Genomic DNA, 24,390 nt, shown 5'->3' with positions numbered 1-24,390 from the left:
GAGGCCAAAACACTGGGACAGCAAACCAATGCTGGTACTTTTCACCCCCGGTTTCTATCACAATTAGCCATTTTATAACCTCTCCAATGAGAACTGGGCATTTTGGTAGACCTGGATGATGGCTAAGGCTGGAAAACGAATATGTATTGTACAGAAACTCTAGTTAAGGCATCAGCATTTAACAGTCTGATCATGAGGAATTTTGACACAACTACTGATAGCCACTAACTCTGCTGTACATGGCTCAGAGCATATCAGGTAGTTATTTATGCTTAGAAATAAACAAGCCAGGAGATGTCATTATTTATGCTGTATTTTCTGTTTCACTTGGAAATCCCTATGACAGTGAGGGACTATAAATAAGCTTTGTTACAGTGGCCAAAGTTATTACCTCAATTTGTGAAACAAGCAAAGTAAATGCCTATGATTGTATTCTTTGGTTTGTACCAGATAGGGATGTGGTTTTGCTAGGCCAGAACTAGCTATTTACCCAGGGCCTTATGGTCCCCTGTCCTGCATGCTTCAGAGGGGAATCCAGGAGCAGCAACTGCACTCAGATGAAGCTGAAAATCCTAGGAGAAGATTCCACATGGTGAGCCCTTTGACATGAAAATCATGCTAAGTGGGCCCTGCAGGAATTCAAGGGGGTATGTAAGACTAGGAGTAGGTGCTGAAATAGAGTAGGTGCTGTGCAGCTTGCTCCCATAAGAAAGTATGTGCTACAGCTATGCTACTTGTTAGGAATGAAATTAAACCACACTCTGTCCCTGAATTCTTCCACTTCACACACCTGACAGGTAGGGGTGGATAATAACGAATAGGAGCCTGGATCCACAAAAATAACAGACCCCTCTCTCTACTAGTAGGTGCTTCCCTATTACCCATGAGATAGGGTAAGTGCAGATTTCCATTTATACTGAAACAAAAATGAGAGAGTGGCCTATCCTAACGGGTGGAGCAAACTGCTTCCTCCAAAAAGAATCCTCCTTTACAGGCCTCTGCCTTTCCTATGGCTATGTTTTGATGGTAAGACCCATCCTGAACCCTGATGACCGCAGCTCAGGTATGTCTGTCTATCCCATCCCCTTGCCAATGGAATCATGGGGATACACTGCGTCTCCAATATCCTGCTGGGCTGTGTGTTTGCCAAGGCCCCTAAGGGGATTCCAGGCCAGGCACTCTGCTGCCTCTTGGACCTGGTGAGGTGAGGTGAGGTGAGATAGCTTGTTGTGTTGTGAGGCACTATGCATTTCGTTATACTTAATAAAATGAACGGGAGAAATTTTGGCCTCACTGAAGTCAATGAGAGATTTGCCACTGACTAGACAGTGGTTTATAAATGTTACAGGATTTTTAAAAAAATCCATCAAGTAAAAGAAAAATTTCACGTCAGCATTTCTTTCATTAAAAAACAAAACAAAAAAACTCCACCTCACAGTAACACCATTTATTCTACAGCTTTGTATTAAAATACATGTGTAGGGTCAGTTACATTTAGACAGATTCCAGTTATACTCCCAAAGTGTCCACTGTCTATTTTTATAATATTCCTAGAAGGGATTCCATGCAGACCCCAATTCTGACGTCTGGTTTAGAAAATAGTACAAAGCCTTTTTCAGAGGCCCCATAATCCAGTCATGCCAGGAAAGGGTCATTTTCATTTCCCACATGGTACTGTAGCAAATCATACTTACATCATGTTACAAGAGAATGAACATTACCCTGAACGCAAACTTCTAATTGTTTCCACATTTTTTTTAAATGGCCAAATCATGAAATCCAAATGGAGTGTGCGCACGTGCCTCCTTTCTGAGAGTATAACATTCCAAATAGATTTTCTGAACCGCGTACTCAACCAGCTCTCCCTTCTCTAGCTTCCATTTGCTTTTGCTGCACTAGTTCTTCCTCCTTCTTCTTGTAAAGCTTCACTAGATATTCGTCAGGCTCAATTCCCGTCTCCCTTAACTCTGACATGACCTTTTCCAGCCTGTGCCGTGTTCTGGCACTGTGAACTTTCCGGGCGGTGATGTACAACGTAAACTCATCAAACCCCATCAGTTTACAGGTGTCTACATCACAGATATTTTTAACATCTTTGGTTTTGTCCACTTGGGGGAAGAAAACCAATCCTGACATTTTCTCCAGGTCTTCAATATGCACTTGAAATTCAGGTAGTTGGTGACTGAAGCCTATGGGATCGTTGGGCACCACAAAGGCGCCCAGCACCAGGGGTTCCGAGGACATTCTGCTTCGCTTGGCGAGAATCACCTTGTAGAGATGTGATGGCACAGCCACATCGCCCTTGCCGATTACCTAGCAACAAAAGTGTTACATTAGAGATACACATCTGAACCGGAAATTAGGCCTAATCCTACTACATCTGGAAACGAGCTACTATCAGCACACAATGCATAACTAAACACCAAGGAGATCATGAAAGCTATACTGGACTACAGTATGCTCCCTCTGTATCAATTGCTATGCAACTCTCAACACAACCCATCCTCATTGGTGAGCAGAGACACACAAACATGGCAGAGAACACACTGGAGGAAGCTACACGGACGTTTGGTTGTTTGAAGATTTTTTCCAGAACATTGTATTGGTCCCTCTCATCCTGACATCCTAATGCAACCCCTGTACAACTGATTTTCCATTACACTTAAAAACAAAGAGGATTCTAACTTGTATAGGACTGCAGAGGCAACAAACATCTACAGAAACTGATGATCTGTATTCCCAACTGTGCAGATTATTTCCTTTTTACCATCAGCCATGCTGAGTGGATTATTTTTAAAGTGAGGATCTCATATACTGTATATGAAACATCAAAAATCTAGGCTACAGCATTAGTAAGTACCCCATTTATACAACAATACAATTCAATTAATGTAACACAAGCCAGCAAACAAAAAGGAGAAAGGATCAAATCAGGACATAGATTTCCATTCCCCAGAACTATCTGGTATGCCTGGCATAGTGTTTTTGCTTTCATGCAGCACTGCTGCTGAGCTCTGTCCTGCCCCTTTGCCAACATTCTCCATACGATCTGCTCATAGACGTCGATGTTTCTACAGCTGTTCCTTAGGTGAGCTTGCACCACCTCTTCTTCCCATAGGCCAGAGGTGGGTAAACTACGGGCCACATCCAGCCTGTGGGACCATCCTGCCTGGCCCATGAGCTCCTAGCTGGGGAGGCTAGTCCCCAGCCCATCCCCTGCTGTCCCCCCTCCCCAGCAGCCTCAGCTCGCCGTGCCGCCAGTGCTCTGGGCAGCAGGGCTGCGAGCTCCTGCTGGGCAGTGCAGCGGCGTGGCTGGCTCCGGCCAGGCTCTGAGCGGCATGGTAAGGGGACGGGGAGCAGGGGGGTTGGATAAGGGGCAGGGAGTCCCGGGGGGCAGTCAGGGGACAGGGGGCGGTTGGATAGGCGTGGGAGTCCGGGGGGGGGGGGGGGCTGTCTGGGGGCGGGGGTGGGGATAGGGGTTGGGGCAGCCAGGGGATGGGGGGGGTTGGATGGGGGGTTAGATAGGGGATGGGGTCCCGGGGGGGCAGTTGGGGCGGGGGTCCCGGGAGGGGGCGGTCAGGGGACAAGGAGCGGGGAGGTTCTGAGGGGGGGCAGTCAGGGGGCGGGAAGTGGGAGGGGGCAGATGGGGGCAGGGGCCAGGCTGTTTGGGGAGGCACAGCCTTCCCTACCCAGTCCTCCATACAGTTTGGGAACCCGATGGGGCCCTCGGGCCAAAAGTTTGGCCACCCCTGCCATAGGCCCAGGAGATCCAATACTTCTTGCCTGCTCCAGGCAGAAGTGTGTCTAGTAGCTCTCTGCTCATACAGCCAGCACGGCTGGACAGCCAAACGCAAACAGCAAAGGTGTGCGCAGAGGTGGGCTCACTAAGGTGAGCAATCAGGAAAACGCATTTCAAAAAACATGTGGGGAGTTTTAAAGAGCGCCGGGGTGAGCTTCTGCTGTCTGACCTCAGGGCTCTGAATTCATTTGAAGCCTGTAACATGCTCACACACATCCATACACAGAGGGCTACCCTTACAGCTGAGAGCCCTTCCTGTGCCACGTATCCAGCTGGCAGGAGACACAGTCAACGAGGGACAGAATGTTCCCATTGCCAGGAAAATGAACTATTCAAATAAATTACGTTCAGGTGGGCATTTTACTAGGACCCTTTTCTTTGCTATGATGTTTATCTGGCATGTGGACAGAACACACAGTCAGTCAAGAAAGTACAGCGAGGCTTATGTCTAGAAAATTTGAGTTCTGTTTAACCCTTTGTATATCATTATATTTTAAAAACACAATTACAATGGCAAACAAGAAAATGAGGTAGATTATATGAAGATGTCTGTGTGTATGCACAAAATCCAGAAGTGAAACAATTCTTGGTTTACAGTATATGCAAAAACAAAGACACTGGCAGTACATTTTCATTTCTTTACATCTTTGTGGCAGGGCTGCTTTCTTTGGAGTCATATTTTATCTAATCTATCTATCTATTTCACTCTTGTGATTGATCCAATTAATTACAAGCATTTTTAAGTCGAGGTAATGGTTGAAATGTACTTTGGCTCAGCGGATATTCAGTATAATTTAGTTATAGAATAATCATCATCTCAATATATTTTAGTGGGATCGTATTGAGCACTTTTGCACAAGATAATGCATTTTTAAAACCCAACCTTGCCAATGGCTACTGAAGTATTCAAAGTTCAGTTCAGTCTGTTCCAATATTTAACTCATTTAGGTTTCTGGTAGCACTGTGGTGGATTCTTTTAGTGTTTGAAATAGTTCTTCACATCCTGTTGCAATAATTAAAACCCTTAAAGCCCAATGAGTTAGAAAAAAACCACCCTGCCCTTAGGAGAAAGGAAATGGAAATCATAACTACAGAGTTTTCCTTTTTGGTGCAGTTACTTGGCAACAACTTCACGGCTGCTCTCTCCGTATCTCTCCATACAGATCGTGATCTCAATTTTCTTTAGTTTACATTATCAACATTATCATAACAGCAAGCATTCCTCTCCTCTTTAGAGGGTTTCCTAATGGTAACAACTTATCAGCAGGTGAAGACATACTGCAGTCTACAAGTAATCTTCCCTTTGCCCCCAACCCTTTCCCAAATAAAACCCGCCCTATGCAGATAACTCAGGAAGACAGCGCCAGTTAAAGCAATCCCCAATTCCCTTTCAATGAGGATAGATGACTTGATCCTAGAGAGTCGGAGCTCTTAAGCTTCAAATCACTTTGCATTTAGCATTTAGAGTCCGTGAAGCCAGACTGACAGCTCCCAGGCATGAAGAGCTTAATCAAAAGTGATTGATGTGCAGGTAATTTTAAAATCTATATTAAAAATTACCACTACCCCCAACCCCAGTGTTTTATCTGATGGATTCCAATTGAATTGTAAAATGAACAGTGTTGCTCATTCTAGGTGAAATTCAATCCTCTGCAGGAAGTGACCAGCATGAGGCCTATGCACTGCTTTGTGGGTTCCAGGGAAACTGAAGTGGTACACAGGCTTTGTGCTAGCCCTGTGCATCGGTGTGAATTTCACCCACCGTGAATAAAACACTGTTCCAATGCTTTTTTTCCCATGACAGGTTTCAGCATAGTCCAAAACAGTCCTCTTACGCTATCCAGAACAGGTGTAAAGCTTCTATCCCAGCCCCTTCCAGCAGTTTGTAAACACCCTTTTTTAGGGAGAGTTGTGGGGAGGGGATGCATGTCCTTGCAAATATGTTTCTTTATAAGAAAAGTCTTCTGGAGTATAAAGCCTACACTGACCATACACTCTTGTATTGCAGGTACTACTGGCAGCGAAAGTGACCCAACAGTGAATGTTACAATGACAGAGCGTGGCTCTTAGAGTGAGCTATAATGGCAATGTTAATGCACTGGGGTTTAATTCAATATGCACACAATACATGACTTTGCATGATGGCCGATACTAGTGGTATTTGCTTGCAAAATGCTGCACATGTATACTGCATTGTATAATAAAAATGATCTGTTGAAAAACGTAGCCACAAGAAGAATCTTACCTACCTCCATCATTACCCGGTTCTGCACAAGTACCTGCCCTGTCATACACACTATTACTTGCCTTTATATGAAAGAGGCTGTAAAAGAATACTATGTATGATTCTATCGGTTGCCCAATACAAATACGCACAGCTGAATAGTCAGCAAGTGGGGTAAAGTATGGTTCTGCAGAGAGAGCAAAGTTTGAACAGGAATAATAGGAGAGCACATGATCAGTTCATTTTCTAGTGCCACCTTGCGGAGTGTCTTGTGTAACTGCAGCAACAGTCAGAATCACAGGGCATGTCTGCACTACAAAGTTAAGTCAAGTCGACATCAAGCCTCCACATTAAGTCGATCATGTGTGTCCACACCACGCTCACTGTCTCAGTGGAGTACGTCCTCACTAGCAGCGCTTTGCATCGATGCACAGAGCAGTGCACTGTGGGTCACAATCCCACGGTGCAAATAGCCACACAGGGTTTTGGGAAGGGCTTGCAAAGCCTCATGGAACCAAAACATTGTTGCGGAGTGTGAGGGGGGAATGACAACATGGCTTTGGCCTCCCATGATGCACTTTCCTCCCTCCCCTGATATCAATGGCAAACACATTTTTTAGCACCTTTTTTCAAAGGTTTTAGCAGCACATACGCAATAGCCTGAGAAGCACGGACCCTGCTCAGCTGTGTGCTCTTGTTGTGAGCATTATAAACACCTTGCACCTTATCCTCAGTATTTCCAGAGCCAAGACAGGAGCCGCAGCGCGGAACATTGCAATGTCACGCATGCAGCCCTGATGCAAGCCATAGAACAAAACAATTCCCGCATGCTGCTGGCAGGCACGTACCAACTGAACATGGTGAAGCGCCGTTTCTGGTCCAGAAAACATGCATCTATGGGATGATGAGCAGTGGCTGCAGAACTTTCGAATGTGGAAGGCCACCTTCCAGGAACTTTGTGCAGAGCTTTCCGCAGCCCTGAAATGCAGCAACAGTAAAATGAGAGCTGCTCTGACAGTGAAGAAGCGAGTGGCGATCGCTCTATGGAAGCTTGCAATGCCAGACTGTTACCGGTCTGTGGTGAATCAATTCAGAGTTGGTAAATCCACTGTGGGAGCTGCTGTGATCCAAGTGTACAGGGCCATTAATCAACTTCTGCTAAGAAGGGTAGTGACTCTGGGCAATGTGTAGGACACAGTTGATGGTTTTACTGCGATGGGGTTTCCTAACTGCAGTGGGGCAATAGATGGCACATATATACCTATCTTGGCACCAGACCACCTTGCCAAAGAGTGGATAGCTCAGTGGTTTGAGCATTGGCCTACTAAACCCAGGGTTGTGAGTTCAATCCTTGAGGGGGCCACTTAGGAATCTGGGGCAAAAATTGGTCCTGCTAGTGAAGGCAGGGGGCTGGACTCGATGACCTTTCAAGGTCCCTTCCAATTCTAGGAGATTGGTATATCTCCAATTAGTACCTTTTTTATTACATAAACCACAAGGAATACTTTTCAATTATGTTGCAAGTGCTGGTGGATCACAGGGGATGTTTCACTGTGGGAAGGTCAGGAAAGGTGCATGACAGCATCTTTAAGAAAACAGGTCTGTTCAGAAAGCTGCAAGCAGGGACTTTCTTTCCAGACCACAAAATAACCATTGATGACATTGAAATGTCAATTGTGATCCTGGGAAACCAAGCCTGCTCCTTGCTCCCATGGCTCATGAGGTCGTACACTGGTCATCTGGACAGCAGTAAGGAGTGGTTCAACAATAGTCTGAGCAAGTGCAGAATGGTGGTGGAATGTGCCTTTGAATGTTTAAAGGGTCGCTGGTGCAGTTTGCTTACCAGGTTAGACCTCAGTGAAAGCAATAGCCCCATTGTTATTGTTGCATGCTGTGCGCTCCAAAATATCTATGAGACAAGGGAAAAAAGTTCTGCTAAAGTTGAGGCAGATAGGTTGGCAGCTAATTTTGAGCAGCCAGATACCAGGACAATAAGAGCACATCAAGGGGCTCTGCACACCCATTTCAGTAAAGAGCCACGGTAATGTGTGCCGCTTATCTGCATTGTGCCTTCCCAAACCATCCCCTCCATTACACGGGTTTCCCTGTAACCCCCCATTCCCCATGACTGGAATCAATAAAGAACATTTCTTTCTTGAAATGTTTACTTTTATTGTACACACAAAAAAACTGAAATAACAGAAAAATAAGATAACCTTGGGCAAATGGGCTTATAAAATTGGGAGGGGAGAAAAAAGGTCAGCTTGATTTTGAAAGCACGGCCTTCTTGACCACCAAAGGTCTCGGAATGGGTGCCTTCTGTTTCTTGTACCCTCCCACAGGGTTGAGTGGAAGGGATACTGAACTTCCTGCTTTCTCCCCCACCCCCCAGAATGTTTGGGGGAGCAGGGCGATTCTTGCAGGCAGTTCTGCAGGGGTTGCAGAGGAAGTCTAGCTTCAAGCTGCTTTTCTTGAAGCTCAAATCAGACGCCTCAACATGTCTGACTGGTCCTTCATAATCTTCAGCATCTCCTCCTGCATGGCACGCTCATGCTCCTGGGATGCTCTCCTGCTCTCCACATCCATGTCCAGTTTCTCAGACAGTGAAATCCTCCAGGCTCCACGCTCCTTCTCAGCTGTCCTGGAGGCATTCATTATCTCGCTGAGCATGTCATCCCATGTCCTCTTTTTCTGCCTTCTAATCTCTGAAAGCCTCTCCCCCGGTGTGGAGGATGTGCTGAAGGACAAGATTTTCTCTGTAAAGCATGCAAAGCACAAGACAACCATTGTCAGCGCATACCCTCAGTCTAGTGCAAGGTTGCTATTTAAAGAAAACCCTCCCCTTATTACACTTCAGTGCAAGCCAGAACATAATCAGAATTCCTAGCTATTCAATGAGTCGGTTTGCTGTTCCAGCCATGGTGAGTATAGCCCTGTGGCATAGGCGACAGGCCCTGTGCTGCAACTTCTGGCATACCCACGTTGGGAGCATAGCTGGACAATGCGCCCTTCCCCAGCAACAGGGACCACCATTAAGACTCCCAAATTGCTGTCTTTTTTCCAGGAAGCTGCGGAGGAGTGTATCCCCCCTTCCCTTAACACTGCTGGTACGACACTCCAATCCATGCCAACCAAAGCCATGGCACATTAGGGAAAGCGTGGAAGAGGGACCCAGAATTCACTGGGGGAGGTGTGGGGGTGGATCAAATACTCTACTGTTTGCAGTATGACCACTTGTAATGAGAACTTCCCCCGTTTCCCCTAGGTGACCCTATGTGATATCAGTCTCCTAAGGGTAACAGGGGTGGCAAGGGAGCAGATGCTGCAAGCACCTGGGTACAGAACTGGTCCTTATGCTGCGTACTGCAGTGATGCCAGCAATGACATCACTGGAGTGGCGGGGAAAAGTGTCCTACCGTGGTGGAAGAAATAAGCCAGCCCTTCCCAGAAACCTTCTGCTAAGTTTCCTAGAGATCTTCATGGAGGATTCCAGGGCCATCCCTGTGCATGCAAACAGGCTTTTCTGGGGAGCGTCCTCTGCGTAGCTGGAGTGGCCACCGGGAAGCAGATATCCACTGCACCTCATTTTTTGTTCAGATTAAACATAAAATATAATAGCATGTAACTCCTACACTTTGATTGGAAATGTGTACTCACCAGAGGTGCCTTCCCAGCATCATGCTCGGCCACCACTCTGTCCTGTGACTGGCTGGGCCCGGGGTTAAAAACAGCTCCTGGCTGTCAGGGAGAATGGATCCACCACTCGCCTGTCTCCCATTCTCCTCCTCTTCCAGAATGTCCTCCTCATTGTTGCCTGCAGCGGCCCAATACTCAGACTCCTGGAAGGTATCCACGCTGCATTGTGGGTAGTGTTGGGGTTGCTGCTCAGAACTGCATGCAGCTCATTGTAAAAGTGGCATGTCTGTAGGGCAGAACCAGAACTGTTCGCCTCTCTTGTCTTCTGATATGCTTGCCAAAGTTCTTTTATTTTTATGCTGAACTGCTGCGTGTCCCTGGTGTAGCCCTTCTCCCCCATAACCTGTGCGAGCTTTGCATGATGTCAGCATTTCTTTTGCAGCATTTCTGTGCAGATTCTTCTCCCCACACAGCAATAAGATCAACCACCTCCTGTGTACTCCAGGCTGGAGCACATTTGGGGCATTGAGTTTCCATAATCAGCTGTTCTGGAGAGCACTCCATGCTCATCAAACAGGAAATGGGAATTCAAAAGTTCCTGGGGCTTTACCAGGCGAGGGGCTGTTTCATGTGTACCTGGCTGCTGTGCAGTGGAGCTGAAAACGATCTCCAGAGCGGTCACAGCAGAGCATTTTGAGGCACCTCCTGGAGGCCAATTAAGTTGAATTACACAATGTTGTATCTACACTGCCTCTCTGTTGATCCATCAAGATTGAATCAAGCACTACGCCACTCATGGAGGTCGAGTACAGAAGTCTATGTTACAGGTGACTTAGATCTGTGGCAGGAACCTGGTAGTGTAGATTCATACATTATTAAGTCAACTTAAGGTATCTTCTGTCGACCTAAGTTTGCAGTGTAGACCATGCCACAGTGATCTACAGTATTTTAACTTGTCACATTCCTCTACTTGCATCCCTGAGTCAGATAGCATATTCCCCTATTGTAACTCAACAGAAAACAGTTTAAGATTATCCATGTGTACATGTCGTCTTTGATTTATGCTAGTCTATCCACAGGCAGAGGATGATCTTTTAACAATCACCATTTGCAACAGCGATCTGTCCTGGCTGGAAAACAGCAGTAGCTCTTTTATGGTATTTGTGACTCATAATAATTCAGAACTAATACAAATCAGGAAACACAGCAGTGTTTTCAGTTTCTGTTTCTGTCCACATGCTTCCACACCTTATGGGGTCCTGTTAAGATTAAAGAACTGAACAGCACATGAGATTGCCTCAGCCTTGAACGCTTACAGGTCTCAGCTTCTATAAAATTTGATCCAAGAAGCTTGTGAATCAAAGTTTTTTTTTTATTAACTCTCATGACCAAAAATGCTGTTGTATATATCCGACTAAAATTCTCTTTTTTTAACCTTAACAGTATTCACATCTCCCTCATTATTGGGAATAGCAATCTCAAATTTCCCATTTCATTTCTCTTTGTTGCTCCTATTAGTTTTGCTACCAACACTGATTAATAAAAATGTTCACTGACCCATGACACTCTTTGGAGTTTCCTATCACATTCACTTTTGCCCTGGATTTTCAATATTCTTGCTATTTCACCAGCAAAAGATTAGTTATATGATTGAGATTGCACTGTCCCACGCTGATGCATTATTAGACCCGTTTTTCAACACAAAGGCTTGTTGTTTTCACAAGACTTTGAAATTCCTAACAGCTACAATCATTGGAATACCATATTTGGAATCCACAAATGAGTGTGCAAAACTTACATCTGTATGATAACTAAGGCTGGACAGTTGTCATGACTGTCATGAATATCCTGGTTTTTAAAATGCCAGTGATTCTTGACATTTGGGCATTTTCACATACAAACAAGTGAATGTGCAGGTGAACAGTTTTACAGACTTAATGAAGAGAGCACAGGAGACGAGTAAAAATCAGGGGATCAGTACTGTGGGGTTACATCATCCCTATGCTGCCTTGGTGGAAAGTTACAGCAGCACAGGGATGATGTAACCCCACACAGTACCCATACTTCTTCACAAAAAGGAGCAGAATGGGACTCAGCGTGTCTACTTCGATAGGAAGGATGGTCCTGTGGTCAAGTCACTGGATTGGGACTTAGCAGAGCTGGGTGTTGTTCCTGAGTTCTGCTTTCGGTGTGATCTTGGCCAAGTTACGTAATCATTCAATGCCTCAGTTTCCCATTTGTAATAATTCAGGTGTCTTGTGAGGCTAAATTCATTCATATTTCTTAGATGTTCAGACACTAGGCTGAAGAGGGCCATAGAAAACCTATAAATAAGTTAAATGTATCTATCTTCGGTACCTGATACTGATAGGGTTAACAAAAAGAAATCTGCACTTTTATGAGGAGGATAAGGGGAGTTGAATAGGTGTAGTAGTGAAGTACCCAAGAGGTTATTAAGAAAAATATTTAAGTGACCTGATTCTGCTAACTGCTAAAAAGCATGTCCATGACTTAATCACCGTTTTTGCTGCGATTTCCATGACTTGTCACATGGTTACAATATCAGAGGGGTAGCCGTGTTAGTCTGGATCTGTAAAAGCAGCAAAGAGTCCTGTGGCACCTTATAGACTAACAGACGTTTTGGAGCATGAGCTTTCGTGGGTGAATACCCACTTCTTCAGATGCATCATGCTCCAAAACGTCTGTTAGTCTATAAGGTGCCACAGGACTCTTTGCTGCTTTTATGGTTACAATGATACCTTGGTGACTTTCACCCTCACTTACTACAACAAATCTGAAGCCTGAGACAAACAAATGAGTAGGATCCTGCCTTAAAATTTTACCAGGTCAGAGCAGGGCCGGCCCACAACATTTTGGCATCTGAGGTGGGGAGCTCAAATGACACTCCCATCCCCCCTCGCTTGGGCCAAAGCTTTGAAAGGTCTCAGTTCTGCATTCTTCCTGTTCTACTCCTCTCATGGTACTGCTCTGCTGCCTACCCCAATAAAGGAGAACTAACAACTTAAAATGCTTTGTTCAAAAAATTTAAGTAACACTTAACTTTCAAACGCCTGAACAGCAAATGTAACTTTTCTTGTCTGCATAGTAAACACTGGCATTTTTATCTGTTTGAATAATCAAAGTGGTGCTTTCTATGCCTCCTTGGTTGCAAAGATTTGAACTGCTTCCTGAAGGTCCACAGTCTGGGCCAGCTCATGCTCTATTGAGATAGTTGCAAGGCCGACCAGCCTCTCCTGTGTCATTGTGGCCACAGATTTTTTTTTATTAACTTCAGCTTGGAGAAGCTGTGTTCTCCACTGGCAACTGTTACAGGAAGTGTTAGAAGTACGTGTAGAGCAACAAAAGCATTTGGAAAGAGGGTGGTCATCTTATTTGTGCACATATATTCCAGAACAGCCTTTGGAGTTGATCTTGCTGAAATGTATCTTGAAAGGGCTTTCAGTTCATCACCTAAATCACTTGCATCAATGTCGTGCATGTCATCATGTGTTAACACTGTCTCTAGTGCCCTGCATTGCTGGTGTAGGTCTTCTTCAGGTATAGTGAGGAGTTTTGGAATATCATACAACATTCCAAATATACTGCTGTGTTCCTTGAGCTGCATGAAACGTTCTTCAACTGACTGTATTGCACAATCTAGCACCTGGTTAAAGAATTCAACTTTGAATTGTTGTTTGGGGTCTCTTATGGGATTATCTCGTGCCTCATAATCAAAATGTCGTCTTCTTCGGTGACTCTTGTATTCTTGAATGGGTGGGAAAATAGCTTCAGTGTGAAGTTCCTCTGCCAACTTCTGTGCCCTCTTCAGAACGTTTTGAAATCCCTCATCTGACCGGTAAGACTGTAGGTATGACTTTGCTTTGTCCAGTTTTTTCCATTGCTCCAGATATAGCAAGGTCAACACCTTGGAGTCTCTTGCTTACAACATTTATTTCAAACAGTATGTCATGCCACAACACTAAGCCACACAGAAATTTGAAGTTATGTATGTTTCTGGTGATTCCATTTCCCGCTGCCACTGTTCTCCCATGAACAGTTCCTGTCATAGCATTATCCTCTATAATGGCAACTATGGCATCATCTATCTTCCCAATTTGGTGTTTGATAGGCTTTATTGCCTCCACTCGACTTTCCCATCGTGTGGCACTCAGTGATTTCAGTGTCAGAGAGGATGTTCCCAGATATTGCTTCAAAATTTGCCATTGATGAGTGGATGCTGAGAAAAATACATAGATGCTTTGAATTACATTAAAAAATTCAGCAGTCTCACTAGAAGCTGATGCTGCATCACTGACCACCAAGTTCAATTAATGAGAACTGCATGGGACAAAAAAAGCTTGAGGGTTTAACTCTCGGATCCGTGTCTGCACTCCTCTGTTCTTTCCTCTCATGGTGGCACCATTATCATAGCCCTGACCTCTCATGTCAGCTATTGCAATTCCCGTATCTTCCAGCTTTTTAAGAAGCACATTTGTCATACCAGCTCTTGCAGTATCATCAATGTCAATAAATTCTAGAAAATGCTCTCTGACAGTCACCACTGCAGGGACATTTTCACTAGGTTCTGTTGTTGTTACAAAACGCACCATTAAAGTCATTTGTTCCGTATGGCTGATGTCAGGTGTGCAGTCCAGAATAACAGAGTAATATCTTGTTGACTTCAGATCTGCCACAATCTCCTGTTTGACTTTTGTTGCCAGTAACTGTATGATCTCATTTTGATTTGTTTTTCCAAGGTAGTGGTGTGTGTACATTTCTTGGGTGGTGACTCTTAGATGCTCCTGGAGTACAGCATCAAACTCAGCCATCAGCTCCACAATTTTAAGGAAGTTTCCATTGTTTGGCACATACAGCTGATCTGAAGTGCCACACAGTGCTAGGTTTTGGGTAGCAAGCATTCTCACAATAGCAATGAGCCTTTTCAGAACATTTTGCCAGTAAAGAGACTCTGATGCAATCTTCTCTTGATGCTGATCATCTATGATGGCCTTTAACCTTAGTCTCATCTCAAGCTCTTTCCACCATGGAAAGCTCTCTGGTGATTTGCTGCCTTCTCATGGGATGCCAGATTTCTAGTCAGATTTTTCCAGTCCTTTGTTCCTGTAGAACCCAATGTGGCTGGAATATTAGACTGGAAGAGTTTGCAACAAAAACAGTATGCAGCATTCTGGGGTTTTGAGTACATAAGCCATGGCCTCTCCACTTTCGCACCATTGGGGATTTCACGCCAGTAATGTGTTGGATGGAAACTTCTATTTTCATTGTCTTTGGGAAACTAAGTTTTTCACTTGCTGTGGCGCATGAAGTACAAGGAAGTCCCTCAGGCTACTGCTCAAGTGGGTCCACAGTCCTGGATCATCTAGACTTAAGGAACTAAACTCAGAAGCAGCTGTTTCTTGTGCCTCCATCACACTCTGATCTACACTTTTCTTCAGGAATGTGCATGGTTACATACATTTGAGATGGAGATATGGATGCTGCAGTAGCTGCCAGGTCACCTGCACTCTGACTAACTGGAAGATCAGGCATCTCCTCACCACTCACATCCTCACTGGGGCTGGAAGGCTCACTCTGCACATTTGTGTCTATGTATCTCAGGAGAGCTCCTTCCTGTTTAGATAGAAAAGCTTCCTTTGCTCTTTCTTTTTCTGAATGCTATCCCAGAAGGGTGTTTTCTTCTTTCACTCATGACTGCTGTTCTGTGTCAGCTATAGTGGCTCTCAACACTCAGTTGAAGGGGACAAATAAGTAGGCTGGTAGCAGGGCCTGAGTGAGGGAAGATATCAGCATCTTAAGGGTCTAACTGGCTCCTACTACTTCAGTTGACTGCCTGTTCTCCTCAAGTGGGTTCAGGGAAGCAGCAGGAAACAGGAAACTCCCTGAGAAGCTGGTGTTAATCAATCCAGGCTCCTGGGGGTGTTAGCAAGGTACATAAGGAGGCTCCTCCTCTCTCTCCCTGCAGCTCCTGCTGCTTTCTGTTATTGCCTCTCACCTTTTCTCCTGCCTGCCTGTTATGTCTCTTGTGCCTTCCTTCCTCCAGCACAGCACTCCACCATCTCTGTGCATCTAGAGCAGAGAGAATATATATGCACCAGCAGCAGACACAATTTTCTACACTCTGGGTCCTAGTGGCATCCACCCCTAAGTCTGGCACCTGAAGCGGCCGCCTCAGTTCGCCTCATGGTAAGGCCAGCCCTGGGTCAGAGTTAGAACAGGAGGCAAGAAAAGGGATTCTCTCCCAAAATATAAGCTGCCCCTTTCTTTCTTAAGAGTACTCAAACAGGTTTATCCATTTTGCGCTCACGTCAATGCAGAGGGTTTGTATTACTTACTACTTTTATTTATTTCAGGAGAAGTAGGATGAAGCTGAACCTTTAACGTCCAACTACTCTACAGAACACAGGTATTTCAACATACAGGTACACCAGCAAGCACTTATTGCATTTCAATTCTGAGTTTAAATTTCTCTCAACCATTACAGGTTGCTTTATTGCTGCAAGGTCTAGGGAGGATGGTGATTTATGAGCCTCTCCACAAGTCCATAATGACATGAGCTGAAAAGCAACAAGAATATGCAGCTCCACTATGGTTCTTTAAAATGACACTGGCTTGGGCTATGTCTACACTACAAAGATAAGTCAACCTATGTTAGGTTGACTTACAGCATTAATTACTGCAGTGGCTGATGTCCACATTACTCTCCTTCTCTCAGTGGTGTGTGTCCTCACCAGGAGTGCTTCCACTGACTGAAGAGAGGCAGTGTGGGTGACTGAGAGTCAGGGATCTCAGCTCCACGCAGGTCCCTACCAGGATCTCAGCTGTTCCCTGGGGCTTCTTGCTTCCCTACTCCCAGCCAGGTGGGGGAAGCCACCCGGGGCTCCTCATCCCTGCACTCCCAGACAGGAATGGGGTGGCAGCCACATGTCGATGCTTGTCTCTGCACTCCCTGCTGGGAGCGGGGAAGCCATCCAAGGCTTCTCGCATCCAGCAGGGAGATCTGCACCCAGAGTCCAGTCAGCTGCTGTGCTCCCAGTGGGGAGCTAGGACGCCAGGGGACAGCAGGGCTCCCAGTGAGGAGCCTGGGTGGCAGCCTGGCTTGGAGTAGAGACTGGGCAGCGGCGTGGCTCTAGAGCCGACTTTTTAGTCAATTTCACGGCTCCACCGGAGCACTCCTGGAGCCGTGAAACTGACAAGGAGAGCCAACGGTTGATATAAGGAATGCAGTGTCTACACTAACTCTGCTTTGCCCTAACTACACTGACATAAGCCCTACACCTCTCACTGAGGTGGTTTTATGTCAGCATAGCAGGGGAGTTATATCAGTGGGAGGAGCATTTCAATGTGTACACCTCCACTGTTTTGTCGAAAAAAGCTGACTTTTGTCAGCAAAAGTGAGTAATGTAGACAAGACCTTAGTCTTCTCTTTTCACAATGCTGTCAAGTCTTCCCCATGTTCCACTATCATTTGGGTGTGTACACCAGACTCTGCCTCTTCTTGAACACATTATTTGGCCACACCCCTGTACATGGAAGCCTCTGTTCTCAGCAGCACAGTATGTTCGCAATTAGCACAACAGAGCCCTCTTAGCCCAAATCCTTTTATGGTTGCAGCTCGTTTTAAAGTGTGTACCTGTTTTCCCTAGTGTGGCCCTGGAATTACATCATCTCATTTCCCCTTGCTCTCACATCGCCCATCTTCTCTCTGTGCTTTGTTTAAATAAGTGATGGGTCAGGTTTTACCTACTTTTCTTTGAAGTCCTATAAGCTTTTCCCCAAGGCCACAAGAGCTTACCAATGCTCATGCTAAAACCGTTCCAAATTTTAGAATGGATTCAAACAGGACAGAGAGGGGCAGGGACAGGAGTTAAACTAAAAAGACAAAGAAAATATATACCTTGGATTTCCCAAATAACAACAGCTTATGAATTTCTCAACATATAATGGAAAAAAATCATTCTTGTACTGTGTAAGCAAGATTACCCAACTCCTGCATAGGTGCATCAGGACCTGCCCAATGTGAGGACTGGGCACAATAGCACAAATCAGGAAACAAAAGGGAGGGTCCTGGGTAACCCTGCCTCGTCTCAGCAGCAGCCAGCAGACACTGCACCCACTGCATTTCTGAGGGCATTTGCATTTGTTTCAGGAACAATGCCTCTCAGGACTCCCACAGGCGCGAAGCACATCCACACCAGCCCCAATACAGGACACAGCAGAACCCTCTGCAAGCTTTTTAAAAGGATACGTACTTGTAGTTTTAAACACAAGCTTTATTGTATTTTTATTCTACATCCAACCCAATTAAAAGGGCTATTGCTGCCCAGTAAATTCAAGAACAGAAAGCAAGTCTCCTCCAATAAGGTAGTAACACGTTTGCATGAAAAGCAATGATGATGTTTGAAAAGTTGCACTGTGCCATCTAGTGATGAGAAAATGCAAAACCACTGTAAACAAAATTAGCAAAAGGCAGTGGGCTTTCATTACAGGGAGCTCCAGCTCTGAGGTGGCAATTACCTGAGATTTCTGCAGGACATGGTCAATAGAAATCAAATTCCATCAGGACTTAGCTGCCAGTACACATTAACCAGTCCTGCACACTTTCCCTGCATCAGGCAATATTGTCAAATACATTAAAACAATATCTACAGAAATTTCCTCTGCACTACAGTAACCCTTTCCTCTGTGTGTGTGTTTTGAAGCTCTCTCCATATAACAACTATGGGGTAGCTGGAAATCCGTAATCCAGTATCTCTTGGAAACAGAGTCAACTCTCCTGCTACTTAAGTCTACACTCTCATCAAGGTCCAGGAATAGCAAAATTAAGGGGTCAGTTAAACCTCCAGGTCATCTGCAATGCCGTCCCCTGAACCTTCAGACACATCCTCCCTCTTGCTCTAGATTCAGCCTGTGGCCTCCTCTGGTCCAGTGCCTCAGAGAAGACACTTGATTTGCTTTACCGATAACTTCAGGGACGATGCTGACCAGGCCCATTAAATGTCTTGCTTTAGATGACATCATTCCTATTGATATTACCGCAGGATTAACTCAGTAGAGCTTTATCATAATTTGATCCAGGATTCCTTATAGAAACAGGCTTTCTGGAATCCTCCTTGCTGTTAGTGCATTTTTTCCTGGCCTTGATTTTCCTGAACATCACTTATGCTCTCCATTCCAGTCCCATTGTCCTTCTGCATTTGTGTTGCTATTGGCCCTGTTAGAGCATTAATTCTGTTCTTATAGCCCAAGTTTCTCTGGTTGATAGGACTCTGTCACATGCCATTATGAGGGAGTGAGGAGTCGGAATACAGTCCTGTTCCAAGGGCTCTTTTTATTTTACTTGTAACGTATTCAGCATTTGTTTTTCCTGAGGATGTGAACAGTAATACAGAAAAGATACACATGCAGAAAAACTATGCTAAAAAAATGTTCCAAGAAACCCACCTTGGAATAGCCCATAGCTTGATTCAGAGTAGGAACCTGGGTCTTCCACATCCCAATCTCTTTCTCAATCTCTCCAGTTGGAGTGGTTCCACTTGGTATAAATAACTAAATAAGCATTGAGTCACAGGGAGAGAGGGGGACCAACACTACAGCTTGGTTTTGACTAAACATTTTCCAATGAAAAAACGTGTTGTTGAAAATTTCGGAATCAGCGTCACGTAATTCAGCCTCCTTGAACATATATAGTATAATAGTCTTTAATAAATGATCACATACTATTTTTTCCACAGAAATTGTGCCTCGTTCGGTGTTAGCAATCTAAATATAGTCATCACTACAACTTCCCCTATAACAACTTTAATATGTTTTTAAAAAAAAAATACAGAAAGCCTTGCAGATGTGTGCATTGCTAAATGAAAGCAACCATAGGAGCCTATCTTGTAACCTTTGTCTTCCTTTTTACCTCCCCAGTGTTTAAATTATTTTCATTAGTACATCGTGTCCAAATTTAGGGGCTGAGGGAGCTATGCACATTTACACCAGCTGAGATCCTGGCCCTTAGGGGTAGGAACTGTGTCTACTACTTGTTTCTATAGTACTGAGCATATCTGGAGTGCTAATAATGGTACCAAAGTTTGCTTCCTTCTGTGTTGCAGGTTCTTTTCCCTTGTAATGTCTAGATTAAAAGAGATTGAAGAACCTCTCAAAGGTTTTTATTAATCATCTTTACATCACCATCACACACTTGAAGAGGTGCTGTTAGGGTTTTAACCACCCACTCCTCAGTTGCTGGTGTGGATGACAGCTGTGCACCGCATCTCATATTGTTGTTTTCTGCCTCGTGTTAACAAAATGTATTAATTCAATTAAATCAACATCTTTAAACATTAAACAAAAGACAAATACTTCCAGTAATTATTATATACTTTGTTAAAAAAAAGCATCAAGCAAAATGCCTTCTCTGAAACAAACAAGATCTCAATTGTGCTTTCTTTTGACAACAATTGCTGGAAAAAATTGTTATGATTTAGTATGATTTCACTGTGAGCAAAGGGTGGAGAGAGGAGTGTGATGCAATAAAATTACTGTACAAGTCATATTTAAAACCAACAATCTGCCAACAGAGGAAAATCACTAAACTGACATTCAATGGAAAATAGCAATATATAAAACAAGACAACGTCATTTTGATTTGCTCTGGACAAAGATGAAAAACCTGCATCTGCCTCCCCAGTGACACAGAACAGATTCTTCCTGTTGGCATTCTATTTTACATTTATATATATATATATATATATATATATATATATATATACACACACACACACACACTCTTCAAATGTATCTCTCAAATACCAAGCACGATCATCAATCTATCCTTTGCGATAAAAGCGTCCACTGGAGGCAGATGAGCTGACAGAATTTATCTTGGGATACAGCAAAGTTCAGCCAATAGATAGAACAACATCGGCATATAAGGAGTTTGAGGTTAATTCCCTTTCTGGAATTAAACAACAAGTGGTACAGCAGTCCAAGCAGGAACTGGGAACAATGCCATGGCTGCTGCTCTGACTTTCCTCTAGAGCAGGGGTTCCCAAACTTGGTTCGCTGCTTGTTCAGGGTAAGCCCCAGGCGGGTCGCGAGACACTTTGTTTACCTGGAGTGTCAGCAGGTATGGCTGCTCACAGCTCCCAGTGGCCACGGTTCACCGTTCCCGGCCAATGGGCGCGGCGGGAAGTGATGGCCTGGCCTGCACTGCTTCCTGCAGCTCCCATTGGCCGGGAACAGTAAACCGCAGCCACTGGGAGCTGCGAGCGGACATACCTGCGGACACTCAGATAAACAAAGCATCTCGCAGCCCGCCAGGGGCTTACCTTGAACAAGCCGCGAACCAAGTTTGGGAACCACTGCTCTATAGTGATCTAAAAATAATGTTTTGGGGATATCCATGATGAGAAAATCACCAGCCTTGCCACCAGTGGGTCTATATTTCATTATTTGAATAGCCAAGAACAAGAAAACACAGACTGAAGAGTGGACCAGGAAATAGATTAATGCATACATAAACATTTTAGTACTTACACATCTTTTGTTTCACAAAAGAAAACACTGGAGGAACATAAAGATATGAGTAGTCCAGCCATTGCATTTACATTGTTAGATCCTCGGTATGTAATTTCAGTGCTTGAGTCTACAGTACAGTGTGTCTCTTTAAACAACACCTTCAAAAGAGTGACACTTTCCCACGTCATCCTCATCAAACGAACAATGAGATTAGAGGCTGGTTGTGGATTACGGAACCTTCCATTTCTAGGTCACTGGTCTGAACACAACGCAGGTCACTAAAGGGTACTCACCAGTAGCAAATTCTTTGGGTTCCTGGTTTTAGGGGTGAAATCCTGGCCTATGAAATCAATGGCAAAACTCCCATTGACTTCCCAGGGGCCAGATTTCACTCCAGATATTTATTTTTAATGAACTTTTATGTGTGATTTGGCAAATTACGCCCCCTGTTTTAGGAGAGAGAATTAGTTTTTACTGGTGAATAAAAAATTCCTACACTCCAAAGTCTTGCTCCCCAAAGGACAAACTCCTAGTGAGAACAGAAGAGTCTCTACTGCAAACAATATGCAAAATGACAAAAACTGAGGAATTTTAGATATTTTCAGTGTATATTTTATTTACAGTAAGGGAATGAACCCTTTAAAAGCACCTGAACACAAGTGGCTTTGCCCATATGCTACAAAGCACATTTGCAAATAGCAAGTTCTTCCTAGTAAGAGTCTACGAGTCCCTTCACAAATTTCAAAGAGAATCAGGTGCCAACAAGCACCTAGCATTCGTGCTACTGCAAATAACCAAACAAATACACAGCTGAGTGGTTGCAATTTGAAAAGACTACATGTTCCTTTAAACAACCTTGAGAAGCAGCAGAACTACAGCCACACTGTAACCACATTAGGTTGAAATTTAGCTTGTTTTCTGTTATATTCTATATATAAATTTCATGAAATTTAATAGTGATTCTTTCTAAAATTCACAAACACATTCAAAACGCCAGCTAAAATAAACTATAATCTATATACATAATTAAGGATTTTAAGTTGAAATAACTCAAATAGTAAAACTAATTAAATTACTCCCACCCTCGAACTAAATATACGCTAGTTTGGGAATATAATACAGAAATTCATGACAAAGTGTTAAGTTGCAAAGGAATCTATCCACTGTATCTCATTCTGGAAAAAAGTAATTTACTAAAGAGGGTTTATAAATGTGACCATCACTTTGCCATTTCCTATCCCAGACTCTCATAAGATCGAACTTCACTTCATAGCTTGTATTAAGACCAAAACTGATACAACATTCATGAAAGATGTGAGTTGTCATCAAACCCAGGGATGATGAAGATGTCTTGGCACCAGACTAGAACAAAATGATACGGTAATCAAAGCCGCAGGGACACATTGTGCTACTGTGTTATTCAATCATAGTATGCTGGTATCAAGTTACTTTTAATAAAGGCAGTAAGATACAAAGACTGGTCTTATTTTTACCTGTGGAGTGCTAAAATTAACGTTTCAAAACTGATACCCAGAGTTAGAGTGGTTTGTTTTTTTCAAATATACCCTTCCCTTTCTACTGGGAGGAGACACTGTTCCTTCAAAGACACCATTTAGAAAATGCTGACTAAAATTCAACATAGTGGAAACAACTGCTAGACTCTGAACAATTCTACAGCTTGCTGGAAAATCATTGTCATTTTAAAAATATTCTCAGGGTCCACCCTCTGGATCCCAGTTGATTGTTAATTCTTTGTAATCCAAGATAAAAATCTTTTTTAAAGGATAAACAATTGAAACTAAACTATCGTGATAATCAAAGTAAAGCAAAGTCTAGTGGGCTATGCACAAGCCTGGACTCCAGAACATTCTAATCCCAGCTTTGCTGCTGACTTGCTGGGTGGCCTTGGTCAAGTCACTTAACCACGCTCAGTTTCTCCATTTGTAAAATGAGGACAGCAATTACCTACCTCACAAGGGTATTGCGATGATTAAAGGTTGTAAATCTTTATCTCTTAAGATGAAAATTATGAATCATTATTATTTATTTGCATTATGCTAGCACCAAAAGACCTTAGACAGGATTAAGGCCCCATTGTGCTAGGTGCTGTACAGTCAAAGATAGTCCCTGCTCTGAACTTACACACATACTTACCTTTAAGAATAAGAGCAGATGGTCAAGCAAAGTGGTGGGGGGGGCTACCAGTGAACTCCGCAGCATTTCTCAGTCTCTTGGCTTGTAATGTAATAACTTCTGAAGATCTTGTCCAAAATTTCAATGAGCATTTTATGCATCAGTTGGTGTAATAAAAAATAAGTGGTGACAGGGAGGGAGGACAAAGATTACAGTGATAAGGCTGCATCCAAAGCCTATTGAATTCAACTGGAGCCTGTCAGTTGATTTCACTGATTTTTAGATCAAGCTTTAGGACTGAGATTTTAAATGCTGGCGAAGGGATTTGGACAACTAATTGCTGTTAAAATTAATGGGAACAGGGCACCCAAAACCATTCCGTGGCTTTGAAAACCCCACACCATGATAGCGTTGTGATGGTTCAGAGATGTATAATTTTAAAGAATATATAAATAAATGATTAAATAGATACATATACATCAGCAAACCCCACTGGCCCTCTACCTAGCAGTTATCTTGCATTATAGAAGCACTAAGTACATTTAATACAGCTTTATAAAGAAGCATTTAAATGCCCTCTATTACATGAACAAAATGAAGGATTTTATAACAGAATTCACTGCAGCACGATTTCAGAGTGTAGCCCAACTACAATAGTGCTAATGTCTATTCCAACATTTTGCAAGTACTACAAAGGACTTTAACTTTGTTTTAACCAAACTGCAAGGCAATTATGTTTATTTGTTTCTGTTTTATGTAAAGATACTGTTAACAGTGACATCCAATTTAGTGTGTAACAACAGCACAGGTACCTACCTGATAGGTAACTCTTTTCTTTCCATCATCCCCTGTCTGAGGCAAGGTCAAAGGTCCAGAAACTATCCAAACATCCTCAAATCTCTCTGTCAGCTCCCAACAATACATTTCCATTCTGCGAAGATATCCCTCAGGTCAGGGAATGCCAGTGGGTGAACTTTAATTTTTTTTTTTTAAATCATGCCTAGATCATAGAGGGCAAGACAAACTACTCTCAAACCATTTTGGGCACATTTTCAAAAATATGGGCCTAAGC

The 24,390-nt window shown here is 43.7% G+C and overlaps 1 protein-coding gene across 1 annotated transcript in view; it reads right to left on the bottom strand.

Annotated features, from left to right (window-relative positions):
• Nucleotides 1-1,431: 1,431 nt before the first annotated feature.
• EXOG (exo/endonuclease G) overlaps nucleotides 1,432-24,390 on the bottom strand; it is a 40,474-nt gene continuing 17,515 nt past the window's right edge. Inside the window, exons 5-6 of the mRNA XM_045007119.1 lie at nucleotides 24,135-24,249; nucleotides 1,432-2,313 (exon numbers count right to left, since the gene is read on the bottom strand). Of these exons, the coding sequence (XP_044863054.1) occupies nucleotides 1,852-2,313; nucleotides 24,135-24,249 (577 nt within the window). The 3' untranslated portion in view covers nucleotides 1,432-1,851. The remainder of the gene's footprint in view (nucleotides 2,314-24,134; nucleotides 24,250-24,390) is intronic.

This window comes from Mauremys mutica, chromosome 2 (assembly GCF_020497125.1).
Source record: "Mauremys mutica isolate MM-2020 ecotype Southern chromosome 2, ASM2049712v1, whole genome shotgun sequence".
NCBI classification, from domain to species: Eukaryota; Metazoa; Chordata; order Testudines; family Geoemydidae; genus Mauremys; species Mauremys mutica.
The sequence above is the reverse complement of the archived record's forward strand: the minus strand, read 5'-3'. Positions and strand labels throughout refer to the sequence as shown.